At 39.1% G+C, this 15,515-nt stretch overlaps 1 protein-coding gene across 1 annotated transcript in view; it reads left to right on the forward strand.

Annotated features, from left to right (window-relative positions):
- LOC5568052 (calcitonin gene-related peptide type 1 receptor) overlaps nt 1-15,515 on the forward strand; it is a 191,613-nt gene that overhangs the window by 144,248 nt on the left and 31,850 nt on the right. Inside the window, exon 7 of the mRNA XM_021852253.1 lies at nt 5,515-5,616. Coding sequence (XP_021707945.1) covers nt 5,515-5,616 — 102 coding nt within the window. The remainder of the gene's footprint in view (nt 1-5,514; nt 5,617-15,515) is intronic.

Consider the following 15,515-nt stretch of genomic DNA (forward strand, 5'->3'; position numbering starts at 1 on the left):
AATCAATTTTACGCGGAAAGATGCATTTTGAGCTTTAGAATGAAACATTAGACAAAAACGGTTTTCTACAAAGTTGTTTATATTAGTTGAGCCCTTTGTTTGGTTTTATTGAAAATAAGGGTGCACCACATTTTCATAGAAATTGTGTAACTAACTTTCTTATTTGTAGAAGTTATATTATACATGTTTCAGCAAAGTTAAAGACCATTCAATTTCAAGCAACTTTGTTGGAAAAAGTTTTTTTGTATCTCTTAAATTGGCCGATTTAGAGCTATTTTCCTACGGTGACATAAGGTGGTCCGAACAAAACTGGTTTTCTGGCTCTAGAGTTTTCAATTCAAATTTCTCATCAAAGTAGTCTATGAAACACTTTTAGAGCTTTGAAAAATGCGTAATTTGGTGAGTGAAGAAACTCGCTATCTCCTTCCGTTTAGGAGTTATTGTTGTTTTTCTCTCAAAAACATGCCTACTTTGATTGTGAATATCTCTGATTGGGGCAAACATAAAAAATATCTTTTGACGGCGTTCAAAAGACAACATAAAATTGTATATTATGTCAAAAAACTACAGATGTGTTATTTTTGCAACTCTAATAAAACGTCTTGAAAAACAAATATTTTTTATCACAAAAACTTTAATAACTTTTGAACTAAAATAGATATCAACAATCTTTTTGCATGAAAATTTGCGTTTTGTTAAGTTCTGATTCACGTACTCCCTGGTACACTTCCCCCTGTACCTTACCTATTTTCGTCAATTACAAAAAAGATGCCTTTTCCCGATACAAAAAGTATATGTTTACTAATCCTCTAAATGTATTCTTTTAGTAAGTTTCGCGAACTTAGAAGAAGTCGATCACTCATCATGCTTTAAGGGAAGAAAGCGGTGGAATGAAGCGTTAAGGATTATACAAAAGAAATACAATTTCCCCTGCTTAGTTGTCAATCCTGAATAACTAATGAAAATGGTCTATTTTAATATATAACTAATATTTTTTGCATTACACTCGATAAAATTCGAAAATGGCTACTTCTAGAAAAATTATCCGTATAATCATTATGGTTCAGAATAATTTCAAGATTATTATCGTGTCACCAGAACGTATTAATCTTGACGAAAAATCAAAATTTTGAAAATCGGCCTAAAGTTGTTCTAAGAAAAACTTTTTTATTAATAATTTGTTTATCATGAAACTTTGTCCCAAACATCTGTATACTATCAATTCTATGGTGAAAATTTAAAAAATATTATAAATGGGGTTTTTGTGTAATTTAAAATTTAAGTTCTATTTCTGAATTTTGCAAGAAAAACTATAAAATATTTTTTCAGCGTATATTTTTTTCTTGTAGGTCAAACGGTTTACTACAACTTCTTTATAGAACATTTTTCTCTTAAATCAACTGCAGAGTTGGGAAAAGTTCTGAAATTCACACTACAGTAGCCAAGTGCAGCAAATCACAGTCAGCAGAGCCAGTGAAGTCAGGGGCCCAGATAGCCGTAGCGGTAAACGCGCAGCTATTCAGCATTATCATGCTGAGGGTGGTGGGTTCGAATCCTGCTGGTCGAGGATCTTTTCGTAAAGGAAATTTTCTCGATTTCCAAGGCATAGAGTATCTTCGTACCTGCCACACGATATACACATGCAAAAATGGTCAATCGGCAAAAAAAGCTCTCAGTTAATAACTGTGGAAGTGCTCATAAGAACACACTAATCTGAGAAGCAGGCTTTGTTCCAGTTGGGACGTTACGCCAGAAAGAAGAAGAAGAGCCAGTGAAACTCACGCTTATGGGGCTCTGCATTGTTTTGATTTTGTATAGGATTTTGACGTTTACTGGCCTTGTTGTTTACTAATTTCATGGCAGAGTGAAAGAGAGAAGATGATTTTTGTGCAGAGCCCCATTACTGCTGTAGGCAAAATGCATTGAAAATAGCAAAACACCCGTTTCTAAGGGCAACCCAAAACTACCGTAGAAAAATGTTCTATTTCCCGCTGCATTTCCCGCATTTACAGCTTTCAATGACACTACTGATTTAGAAAATTAATGTACCCAACATAGGCTACTTGATGAGATTCACAATTTTGAACTACTGTATGAGGCTCTGCACTATTTGGATTTTGTATTGAATTTTGACGTTCACTGGCCTTGTTGTTTACTAATTTCATTGCAGAGCAAAAGAGACAGGATGTTTTTTGTGCAGAGCCCCATTAGAAGAGCCACATGATTTTCGCAAAACCTCAAGCCTACTACTATTACCATTTTCAACTTTGATCAACAGTTTCGAAGTAAGAATTTTTCAAAAAAGTTTTCTATGCAAAACACTTATTCTATGATACCAAAAACATGTGCAAAATTTAATCCAGTTCGAAGACTATCAAGCACGATTTTTTTTTTTTTTTCGACTCATTCTGAATGGAATTCGTCACATGTTTTAATAAAATGAGTGAAAATCATATTTTTATCTGCATTAGTCTTGGCATGGCAGTATGGTCAAGTCGTGCCCATACTTTCTGGGACACCCTATAGTTAAACATGAAAAGATTCTAACTCCAGATTGCTCAAAACAGTGATTGCTTACCTTCAAGAATTACAATTTGAATTTTGTTTACATTTTATGTGTTGCACTGTGTAATTTAATCTTGATATATCAAGTGTGTGCTAGAATTAGAGCGAAACGTGATAAAAAAATCGTAGATCGGATTACTAACAAAAAAATACAGCCCTTTGATGTGGTCTGGTATCATATTGACCCAAAATCAAAGACAAGGGGATAACAAAATGTTAACAATCGCTTAATTTAATTTTACCCAATTATGATGTTAGTGTTTCATAACAGACAACATTTAGAAATGTATGTAAGTTTTGTAATGATACTAATAAATAATGAAAGAATAAGGTTCTATTAGAATTTGAGCGCCAGATATTTTAATATGAATAATATGAAAATAACTTATAATCAAATTATGAAGACATTTGCAATCACTAGGTGAATTGTTTTTTGTCATCAACACTCGGTTTAGCATAGCCCCAAAATCCTAATGAAATTTTTATTTTTCTTTCACTCAACCTCTCCTGCTGTTACTCTTGCTCCTACTGCTACATTCATGCATGCACTCACGAACAACCTAAATTTAGCATGTGAGCCATACAGGCTAAGAAAAATGGCAGTGTCGGATGCTCGGTTTGATTTTTATATACACTACCGATACAAGGTTTTAATATGGATTTCACAAAGTCATGTTATGTAGATTGTAGATGTGTTTGCTTCACACAATCGAACTCACGTAGGGGTAACGCGCCCTAACTAGAGATCAGGGAGTCGTGAGTTCGATTCTCACTGAGAAGACGTGTAACTTTTTCGCAAAATTTCACATCAATTTGTCCATTTAATCCAATTGCAGAGTATATGTGATGATTAGCTTTTCGGTAGTTGTTAAACTTCCACTCGGCTGGTTAGCTGTAAACCACGATTCATTGTTTTTAATTATGATTAGTGGTTATTTACTATTTACCAGTGAATCAAATTATCATCAAAATAGACGAAAAACAAACAACAAAACAAGCTCGCTCACAACCGTTTGTCACAACTGTTGCGGATAAGGACACAATTAAAAGCAGAATTGTCATGACAATCACAGAGCGCAATATTGTTGCAACCTTTTCAACTCGCGATCAATCAGTAATTTTAAACACAAAACCAAATTTGTTTTATGGATGCTGTTTGATAATGTGTCAATGTTTATCAACACAATGCGAAGCCCAGAAAATCGCCGCGCACGTGGTGATCGATCTTTGTCATATTCTGTTCAGGTGATGACAAACTCATGTTGCGGAATAAAATTGTTGCAACAAGAATAGGAGCCCGACTAGAGGCTTGTAACAAAAAAATAATAAAATTTTATCAGAATATGATATCCATATCATATTATGATATAATTTTGTTAGGCTCCGTTATCCATAGAACATAATAAAACAGAAATATAACATAATGTGTTTTATTTCCCTTTAAGATATTTTTTTGTTCATTTTTGACAACTTTATAACAAAATAAATAGATAGTTGTGCATTTCAATCATATACAATATTATCGTATATCGAACAGTATTATAATTTTGATACTTTGTATCAAACATTATAACTTGGTTTGATATGTTTTTGTTAAAATTAAAACACATTTTGTTATGTTTATGTTACTATTCATACACTTTTTGTTATAATTTTAGTTATTTTAACAACATCCTGAATCAAGTTTGTAACAACCTATGTTCGAAAAAAACTTATAACATAATAACATATGCTGATATTATTTTGTTATGTACCCTTAGTCGGGAGGTGACAATGTCTTTGTTGCTGCGTGTTGGGTGACAATTTATTCACTGCTATTTACTTTCTAGTTTATGAGATCACTTTAAAAATGTTGAAGACTCTGTCCAAATATTTCTTTTATTTGAAACTCACAATAAATAGAAAATTTAACAACCTATTCCAAACTTATGAAGGTAGATGTAGAAGGGGTCACTAAAAAAAGGTTAGACTACTGTTGACAGTGTGCTGCAGCTGTTTTTGCAAGCATGGATTTTCGTGCAACTACCCTTATCTCTCTGTGCGCTGCCAGCCAGGTATGTTTGGCTAACGCTTTTAGAAAGCTTTAAAAGCCGTCGTATGCTGTTATGCAATGTTTGGATCCGTTGTTTTACCAAGAATACACATGTTAGCTTTAGAAGGTCACGAAGCATTTGAACTAAATATTGAACTGCATTCTGGTAGTCTACGGTGGCGTTCCTTGAGTCCACCAACTACGAGTCGGAAAATCGTTTATGTAAGCAAACCCGCCTGTCCCTCCTAATCATCACCAACCATCGTCGTTGAACGGACATAGCTCCGACGATTAAACACATCCACCAGTGCGCTTCATTGTAAGGTTCTGTGCAATGAACTAAAACCTCTCTTTTTTGCCATTACATCGCTCTGAAGATGCATGGGGTCAAATGTATAATCAAGTGGCCCTCGTTTGTCTAATTAATGAGTACAACGTTGTACTGGCGCTTCATCCTCTTAGTAATTGCAGCCAGAAGCGATGAAGTATACAACCTTGAACATGTACTGTACCTACATATCCGTGGATGTACCTTACGGTACAATCCCAAAATGCGCCGTTGGAGCACTTCCATCCATCCACCTTCCTGGGAGGATTAATGTGAGCTATTACTATACAATGTTATCTGAAAATAACGGTGGTAAAGTCTTCTAAATAATACAAGCTCAGATCTTTAAAATATGTAATATTGAATTGCAATAAGGTTTATACCTAATATATTGACCTATTTTCAGAAATGGAATTTGAGGAAGGTGCTATCAGCACAATGTGGATAACCTTATCTTTATTTTGCGTTATTTTCGGGCTGATTGTTGCGAACGTGATTGTTCCTCCTTGTTAATAAGTTTTCAAGGGTCTGTTGCAAAGAGGCAAAAATAACTCCAATGTTTAACAAAGTTTTCTCTATCCGTTTTCAGAACTGGTGTATTGCGCTGCACATCCTGTTGCATTACCTGATGTTAGTCAACTATTTCTGGATGTTCTGCGAGGGATTGCAACTTCATCTGGTGCTCGTGATAGTAAGTATGGATTGATAGGGTGTGTTTTATCAAGATCGCGAATAAAAAAAAAATAGTGGGAGGATATACGAAGGATGATAGTGTTGCACTTAAATGTCCGTGTTGGCAATTCTATTACATTGTACCATTTTTAAGCATTACTATGTCGGGAATCGAAAGGTAATCGCCGTATCCCCATATAATCAAATTCTAAATTTTAACGGGGATATCCAAAGACTGCGGTCCTATACCTCAAATTAGATAAAAGTAAATGATTTCAAAATTCATTAATGCATTCAATATATTGATTCAAAAATCACATATTAATGTTTTAAAACAAGATTTTTTTTACAACTATTTCGATTTAGAACCCTAAGGGTAGAGCGTCAAATAGACGAAACAGCATAAAGAAGTTATCTTTATTTATATAATTATTATATCGCTGTTTTTAAGAAAAATAAGCCATTAATTTGAATTTGAAATTTATAATTTCACGTTTACAGCTGTGATCGCTATCAATGTGATATATTTATTAACGGTTTTACTTGTTCGATTTCTGTTTTTATTCCAAAACTACTGTTTTTATTATTGTTTATGAACTTTGTTGTCTCCGCGAGTGAAAATTGGTAGATTTGCAGCGGAATTAGTGCAAAATAAGCGAATAAGCGACATCAAGCGGGATACAAGTCACCCTCCTATTGCGTACAAGTTCGCCCAATCATCATTGGAAGTCCATTGCTGTCGTTGAGCCTACCAAAAGGCGTTTATCTAGCCATGGAGAAAAATTGCGCCAAATGCATCCAGCCTATTACCGGTATTGACTATGTAACATGCCGAGGATACTGCGGTAGCACATTTCATAGGGTGATGTGCTAGTATCCATCGTATTAAGCATTAATCAGTGAGAGCTGCAGTTTTCCCAGTATTGCAGTGAATGATGCGATACAAACCGATGCCAAACAATTCTTTCTCAAAACGGCTTTAGCATTGTACAATAACATTTTGATAAATCTTGATCTGTTTTTGGAAATAATGCAAAGAAAATGCATCTTATCGTATTCTCAATCCGTCGTATCGTTTTCAACTCCGTCGCAATCAGTTTCCAGATTCATCCCACAACTTACGGCTCACTGTGATGTATTGAGTGGTTAAAACACAATATATCAACGCTATAATAAAATGTTTTATTAGATTATATAGATCTACAGGCATCTCCCTCCATTCCTTCAGCATGATGGAATATACTAATTTCCTATAAAATTCATTGTTCGTCATCAAAATTCAGCCCAAACATATGAACACAATTACTTTTGACCGTACCATTATGGCATTTGCTCACAGTACAGCGAAAACAACACAATCAAAGGAACCATATTTTTACGTCGAGCGTCGCGCACACATTGATGCGCACAAGCTTTTTTTCTCAGTACGACGGAATGAACTTTGTTTACATTCTCAATTATACGCGGCGGTTGAGGAAATTTCGTAAAGTTTGGTGATTAATTGAAGTTTTACGGCGTGTGATTGGAATGAAATCCTTCAGTGAAGAAGTACGAAGGTTTTCCATAGTGAAAATAAGTGCCCGGCGAAGTAAGTCACCCACGGGGGCGGGAAGAAACTTGTGTTGGAAAGTGGTGTGACTGATGTCGATCGCTAAGCATTTCTCTCAAATCGTGTTCGTCCATGCGATTTCGGTGAAAAAGTGAAAAGTGGATAATTGAACTGAAGTTATTTATCGAAATACAGTAGTTTCATTGCATTTTTGATGTACAGGTGGACGAATCATAAAAGCTTTCCTAAAATTACATTCGGAAAATGAATCTATGTTGCAGGTAAGTTGGAATACCCGCCGTAGTGGAACATTTTAAGTTTGATACGACGAATAGTAGCTCTTACGACGAAGTAGAATGAAACCCTATGAACTGTTCCGGGGTTTCTCGTGCATTAATGGGCTATTTCACGACACATCGTAGAAATCTTTTCTGGATGTGCGACAAATGTGCCGACTTGTTCGAAAACTCCCATCTCAGATCTATCACAAGCAATGCAGATGAAAATTCACCGTTAATGTCATTGACTAATGCCATCAACAATCTACAAACTGAGATAAAAAACATATCCTCGAAGCCTGTTTTGTCAAAATCTACACCAAAACTCGATCGATGGCCTGTTATTGGCAACCCTACACGTGCTTCTAAAAGTCCCCGTGGGAATGAGTCTGGATTGTTGCTCTCTTCCGAATGTCAGTCAGGCCCGACGTTACAAATGATGCTATCTCTGCAATGGTTAAAGCAAACCTTGGACTTGACACCGATGCTGAAGTCGTTAAACTAGTAGCCAAAGGGGCTGACACTAGCAACATGACCTTCGTCTCGTTCAAAGTCGGCCTCGACCCAGCGTTGAAGAACGAAGCACTAAATCCTTCAACATGGCCGGAAGGAATTTTGTTTCGCCAGTTTGAAGACTACAGTTCGACAAAGTTTCGGAAAACAACGGTAGCCGAACCTCTATTTTCTCCGACGACGCCGATTACTACTCCAGCAACGAAATAACCAACTCTCAACTCTCACCGGGATGCACCTGCGGAAGCCCTAAGGAAGACCTCACCCCACCCGAAACAGTCGAGCCTCCAAACATTTATCAACGTTCGCTTCACTCTACCGTTTGCTGCCTTCATAGTCATCCCGGTCCTGTTTTCGTGGAAAGGGAGGGGGTCTTCCGAACTCCCACCGCAGGCAAGTATCTAGTTCGTTTATCCAATTCCCTGCCTGAAGTGTTTTCGGTTTTCAGCAACTCTAATTCCGAGGCTCATAATGTCGGTGAACAAAACAGATTATCCTACAAACTGTCAAACCCTCCCGATTCTACACGGACAACGGGGTGCATGCAGCCAAGTATTATGGAAATCCCTGGGCCCTCCACCGCAGTCGAGTCTACGCCTGATTCATCGAGTAAATTTACGTCTGTTTCCTGTCTTCCAAGTCACCCCGTTCCTGCGTGTGGAACCGGTCTAGGGATCTTCCAACCTGCTTTCTCAGGTGAGCCAATCAGCTGCAGAGTCCCTACTTCTCCTGAAAGATCTTTCGTTCCTAGCAAATATATTGAACGTTTGGAGTTCCCTCGACAACGCGTAATCAACGATATCAGCAGTCCTACACAACTTTCAACACAACGTGAGGACGCAGCGAGTTGCAGTCTCACAACACGCTCTATTTCGACTGAGCAAGCATCTCGACGACAACTTACTGTGTATTACCAGAACGTCCGAGGTATGCGAACGAAAACCTCAGATTTCTTTATTAACACGATTGCCTGCGATTATGACATTATCATCATTACGGAAACATGGCTCCGTCCTGACGTACTGAACTCCGAACTCTGTTCCAATTACACAATATTCCGGTGCGATCGCAGTGAACAGACAAGCTCCTTCCAACGTGGTGGTGGTGTACTTATTGCAGTTAAAGCTTCTTTTCGTTGTACATCGGTCTCTTTGAACGACTGCGACTCCCTTGAACAAGTTGTTGTCTCAGTTAATCTTCCAATGTCAACAATCTATCTTTGTGGCATTTACATTCGACCGGCTTCACCACCTGAAGCGTACTCGATGCACGCAACTGCAATACAAAGTATTTGCAACTTCTCTTCCGAAACCGACGCAATCATTGTAGTCGGCGACTATAATCTACCAGGGCTTTCTTGGATATATGACGACGAGCTTAATAGCTATCTACCATGCAATGCGTCAACTGAAGCTGAGACGACTTTTATTGAAGCGGTGATGGCTGCAGGACTGTACCAAATCAACTCAATACGTAACGTTAATAATCGTATTCTTGATTTGGCTTTTGTCAGTGATGTCTGCGATGTTGAAGTGTTGGAGGCACCATCTTATCTCTTGAGAATGGATGCTCATCACAAGCCTTTCGTTCTTCGAGTACAAATATGGGAGACACGCAACAATTCATCTTCCGACAGCAATGATGAAACGGATTTCGACTTCTCGCTTTGCGATTTTGAATCGCTAAATGCTAGTTTATCGACGATCAACTGGACGAACGAACTGGCGAACAAAGGCACTGATGAAGCAACTGCTCACTTTTACGATAAGCTGTACGACGTTTTGCATAGCAATGTCCCTCGTAAGCGCTTGCGTCCTAAACAGAAAGGCAAATTGCCGTGGTGGTCACCTGAACTGAAACGTCTTCGAAACGGTGTTCGTAAGGCTCGCAAGCGCTATTATCGCTCCAAATCGCCTGTTGCCAGACAAAATCTTCATGTGATTGAATCTCGTTACAACGAATGCAAAGTCTTCACGTTCCGTAATTACATCAATACAATCGAATCAAATTTGAAGAACAACCCGAATAGTTTCTGGTCATTCGTCAAGAGCCGTAAATCGAATAATCGCATACCTGAGCAAATACGTTTTCAAGACAGGACGTCAACGAATGTGGATGAATCGGCCAATCTATTCGCTGATTTTTTCAGCAGTGTGAATAGCACCATCTCCCCAACTCTCTCCACTGCAACGCGACATTCTATTCCCACGCATGACATAACGCTGTCATTCCTAAATTTTACCGAACAAGACGTGAAAACTGCACTAACGAGCCTTAATGTTAAGAAAGGCGCTGGAGCTGATCGGCTTCCTCCTGCATTTTGGAAGGAGTGTGCTGAATCTATGAAGCTGCCAATAAGCCTAATTTTCAACCGATCTCTCGCTGACAGAAAGTTTCCTGCAGTTTGGAAAACGGCCTCAGTAGTCCCGATTCATAAATCTGGCAGTATCAATTCTGTCGACAACTATCGTGGAATATCAATTCTTTGTTGCATTGCCAAAGTTTTTGAAAGCATGATGCACATGGTCCTGTATAAATGTACTCGACACCTGATATCCGACTCCCAACACGGATTCGTTAAGAAACGATCCACAGTTTCAAATCTTATGTGCTACACCAATTTTCTTTCATCGGAAATCGAACGCCGTCAGCAAGTGGACGCTGTGTACTTCGACTTCTCGAAGGCATTTGACAAAGTCCCCCACGATCTTGCTATCAAGAAGTTAGAGCAAATGGGGCTGCCCGACTGGATCACAGAATGGCTTCGTTCCTACTTGTCCGGCCGCAAAGCCTTCGTCAGGATCGGAGACACACAATCTCGTGGTTTTGATATCACCTCCGGTGTCCCCCAGGGCAGCGTTCTTGGCCCACTTATATTTGTACTGTTCATTAACGATCTGTCCTACCGTTTGAAATCGTGCAAGCTCTTTTATGCTGATGACCTTAAGATCTACAGAGCTATCACCTCAGTCATCGACTGCTATGCTCTACAATCTGACATCAACGAGCTGCTTCTATGGTGTTCAGAAAATGGAATGCAGTTGAACAACAGCAAATGCAAGTGCATAACATTTACACGCCGTCTTTCCAGCATCTCTTTCAACTATGAAATCAACGGTAGTATCATCGACCGAGTGACGACCATTAACGATTTGGGTGTTACCATTGACAGTAAACTGAAATTCAGCAAACACGTGAGCGTAACTACTGCTAAGGCTTTCTCTGTTCTTGAGTTCATTCGGCGTAACTCACAAGCGTTCCAAGATATCTACACCCTAAAGACATTGTATTGTTCATTGGTGCGAACCATACTGGAATACGCTGCCTGTGTGTGGTCACCTTATTACACTACTCAGGTGCTCCACGTTGAGAAAGTACAGCGTAGCTTTCTTCGTTATGCACTCAGGTCACTACCGTGGAACGACCCTGTCAATCTTCCGGACTATGAGAGTCGCTGCATGTTGCTGAATATGGAAACACTGTCATTTAGGAGAACCAAATTAAAGCGAATGTTTTTATTTGATTTTATTACGCACAATATCGATTGTAGCGATTTATTAGCGGAAGTAGGGTTTCTCGCTCCAAGCCGTTATTTACGTAGTCGCCAACTCTTGGCACCTAGAATGCATAGAACTGCCTATGGTCAGAATAGCCCACTAACTAGTTGTATTCGTAGTTTTAGTATTGTGAATGATGTGTTCGATTTTAATCTGTCCAGAGTTGAGTTTAAACGTAGAATAAGTAGTATATGATAAGTAAATCAGTCTGTAGGAAATTTATCCAAGACGTTGCAAATAAAAAAAAATAAAAAACAAAAATAAAAAAATAATCAGTTCACATTAGCTCTCGTGTTTCTTTTCTAACAGTTTTTATGGGCCTGACACGTTGACTCCTTAGTAACGTTCGAGCGTAGTAGGCCTTGCCGCGAGCGGTCATGTTTTGAATTGCTCGTCACGTTTTTTCCGCGTTATGTGTAATAGAATTTTTCGGCGGACGAACGGTGCTACGCCACCCAGATAGTTTTTTTTTTCCTTTATAAAACTGTGGTGTTGTGAAGTAGCAGTTTAAGTTTACTTCCGTCATTTCTGAAGATTAGATACATCAACATTGGCCCCAATCTTAAGTTACGGTACAGATGAATGTGGCCGGGAATAGTTATATTCATGCTTTTGTTTTTCTTGTTCATGATTGGATCATGGTTTATTACCGAACCTTGTTCTTGAAGGCAGTCTGATCGAGACAATAAAAAAAAACAAAACATGAGTATTACGTGTATCCAATCTACGAAGTATACCGTAACTATGCTAACGTTAACTTCCCTCATTTCTGAAGACTAGTTTTTGAACGCCGGCGCACTCCTCCAGAAGCTTGCAGGTGCTTTTGGTGAATTTGTTCCTTTATGGTTACTTATGCTGTTAAGGACGGATTCCAAATAGAAGTGGTTTTCATTTTAATCATTTGCACGTTTCGGGATAGCGAAATTTTATCGGATTTTGTATTTGTTCGAATGATCGTCGATAGCTAGGAAGCTGATTTTACGTTGTAATTCGACTTTTTTTTTCTCTCGTTTAATCGAAGTACTGTAAATTTCTTCGATTTACGCATTGTTGCCTGCCGCATGTCGTGTCGTGATCAACTAAATCGTAAATAAAACAGTTGTTACCCTCTTTGGAATGCTGACATTCAAATGACTAAATTATTACCACCTAACTACAAATGCTCTGGGTCCATCGCCAGCTTTTCAGGTGAATCCTGAGCTGACTTTATACCTTATACCCAACCCCCTCTTCAGCAGCACTTATGAGGGCGTCGCTGAGTTGGTGGCCTCTCATTAAGAAAATGCTGCATCAACATTTTCTTCTCCTAGCCCAAATTACGATAAAGATGGGCGTGGCCAGGAATAGCAACATTAATGCTTTTGGTAATGTTGTTTAAGATTGGATCAATGTTTACTCCCCAGCCTTGTTTCTGAAAGCGTTCAGGATGAGATTATCAAATGACACATTTGTATACCGTAACTACGCTAACGCTCACACGTTGACTCCTTAGTAACGCGTAGCAACGGATTAACAAGAACGAAACATTTTTTCAAGCGCTGTGAAAAGCTAAAAATTCTGAAAATGACGAGAAGCCAGAACGAAGCTGACCAGCATACGGCTGTCGGAGTGTAGTTCCGTAGAAGACTATGTGAGCCAGATGATGTCGACCAGTCACAAACTGTCTGAAGTTGGTTTCAAAGTCTACGACACGTGATTAGCAAGTCTTCTTCTGATGGGGTTGGCCGGCTATGTATGAGCCTATGATCATGAGCCTTGAGTAGTCCTGAACCCGAATCACAGCTGATGCAGTTCAAGATGTGAAGATGAGCAGTGCGATGAAATCCAGCTTTAGTGACGGAACCTTCTACAGCCAATCCAACAAGGCTAGGCAGCAGGACAAAAGCGCGGTGAAATGCTTCAAATGCAAGCGATTATGCGTTCGAGTGTCAGAAGCAAGAAGCCAACTACATTTAGGAGATGACATCGGGAAAGCAAGCCGCTTTCAGTGTTCATGGAGCGTCAATCGGTGTGTGCAATGAGTGGATTTTTGAGTCCGGGATGACGTCCTATTATCGTGTCTATTCTGCGCGGCGTGTGAGGTGACATTAGTCGAATGAGGTGACAATTGTCGACTTACTCCCATTTGATTAACATTAGTCGTCTCACGTCACTCGCGGTGAGAGCGAGTCGTCTCGACTCACACGCCGCGCAGAATAAGTACATATGTGTCGTAACAAGACGATTTTGAAAGGTGCCAAAAAAGTGGCACAGCGCATCAACTTGACAAACAACGCAGAGTCAGCAGTAGTGACAACAGGCACCGTGCAGCTTAAAGCAGATGCTGTTTGACGATGTCTAATTTCATGTGCATCGCTAAATCTGACGAACTCCTTGCCGTTGGCAGGAAGTTAAGAGGCCTCTACAGATTGTGTTTGGCCAACGAGAAATTTTCGTGTGCGGCAAAGGAAGAGGATGATATCGAAGACATATTAAAGATCTCCATGTCCCTTGCAGTTGCCCAAAATTTTATGGTTCAAAGGGTAATCTAGAATGCCCTGAAAAGTGTACTTCGATTTGTGGTTAAGTCTTAACAAAGCTATTCCAAATTCAAATTCATGGCTTACTTATCCTAACATTCCCCGTTAAACATGAACTCTTCCAGTTGTTGGTTTCGTCAGTTATGATTTCACATAGGGTGCAGAGCTACTTGTGCACTTCTATGATTCACTTTGGCATGGGAGGTTTTTCTCGACCGAATAGTCTGAGACTTTTTAATAAGAAGTACTTACGAAATGGTAGCGCAGGTCGATGTACTTACTGAATATCCTTTTTCATTTTCTGCCAGGCACTTCGCATTGTCAAAACTTATTCGAACTGGCATTTGAATTCCGAGCAGTTCGCTTCGGAGTCTTCGCGACCACAACGCTTCCTGTGTTGCAGCAGACATTGCCATGTACCTATTCGTTGATAGATCTTCTATTATAATGAGAGTTCTGGTCGAAATGTATTGACAATATGAGCATTTCAAATTTTGGTGTCTTAAAATGCTGCTCAGAAAATCAATAATGCAGTTTCAGATGAAAAATCAAGCAAATCATGCGAAGGCAGATGTAATTTCCTTTTCTGCAAGCAACAGCAACTCAATGACGCACGAAAGCACCGTCCAGGAAGTCAACTGCCTCACATTCTACACACACAAAAGGCTAATGGTACATTGGCCCAAGTTTCATTTATTCCCAGCTTATCTAAGCCTATGCAGCACCTTTCAATACTCGCTTCCCATCCGAAGGATTCCATCGAACATTGCAAAAATCATCCACCCACCCAAAACCGTTGTTATCTGCATTGGTTTCATCTCACATTGGGTCGGTTGTGGTGACATTGTGCCAAGTTGGCTTGCAGGTCGTTCGACAGGCTCTGGAATCCTTACCCACAGACGAACCACACACGTTTCACCACAATTTCCATCCAACATCCTACAGTGCATGGATGTTTCCTGCTGTCAACACTGCCGCAGCCCCGAGATCAGTTTAACAGGCGGAAACTGTTCCCTTGGTGTTTGTGAAACCGTTATAAACGAAAAAAAATCATTTCTGCACCCCCCTTTCGAAGAACATGGTCGAAGAATTGAAATTACGTATATTCTACGCATGTGTGCTGTCTATTACACAACCGGAAACATAAGTTATCGGTAAAACTGTCAAATCTAAAAGTTTAAGTTATAAATTTGACTGATTTGATAAATTTAATTTGATACTGTGTATTATACTGTGTATAATACATGTGCCTTAAAATAATCCATATCATTGATATGATATCAATTTGCTATAAAATACACAAACCACTTTAGCCTGGGATTCCATCAACGGAATATTTTAAAATTCACACAAAAGATGCTTAATTATGACATCTTTTGAACGTTGAAAGTGAACCTGATGGTTATTTGATTGGGTTTTGAATGGTATATGAGCCGATGGAAAATTTTTCAAACATGAAAAAATGCCTTGAAAAGAGACCTAACCCTTTCAATCAGTAGGGT

Source organism: Aedes aegypti, chromosome 3, assembly GCF_002204515.2.
Source record: "Aedes aegypti strain LVP_AGWG chromosome 3, AaegL5.0 Primary Assembly, whole genome shotgun sequence".
In the NCBI taxonomy this organism is placed as follows: Eukaryota; Metazoa; Arthropoda; class Insecta; order Diptera; family Culicidae; genus Aedes; species Aedes aegypti.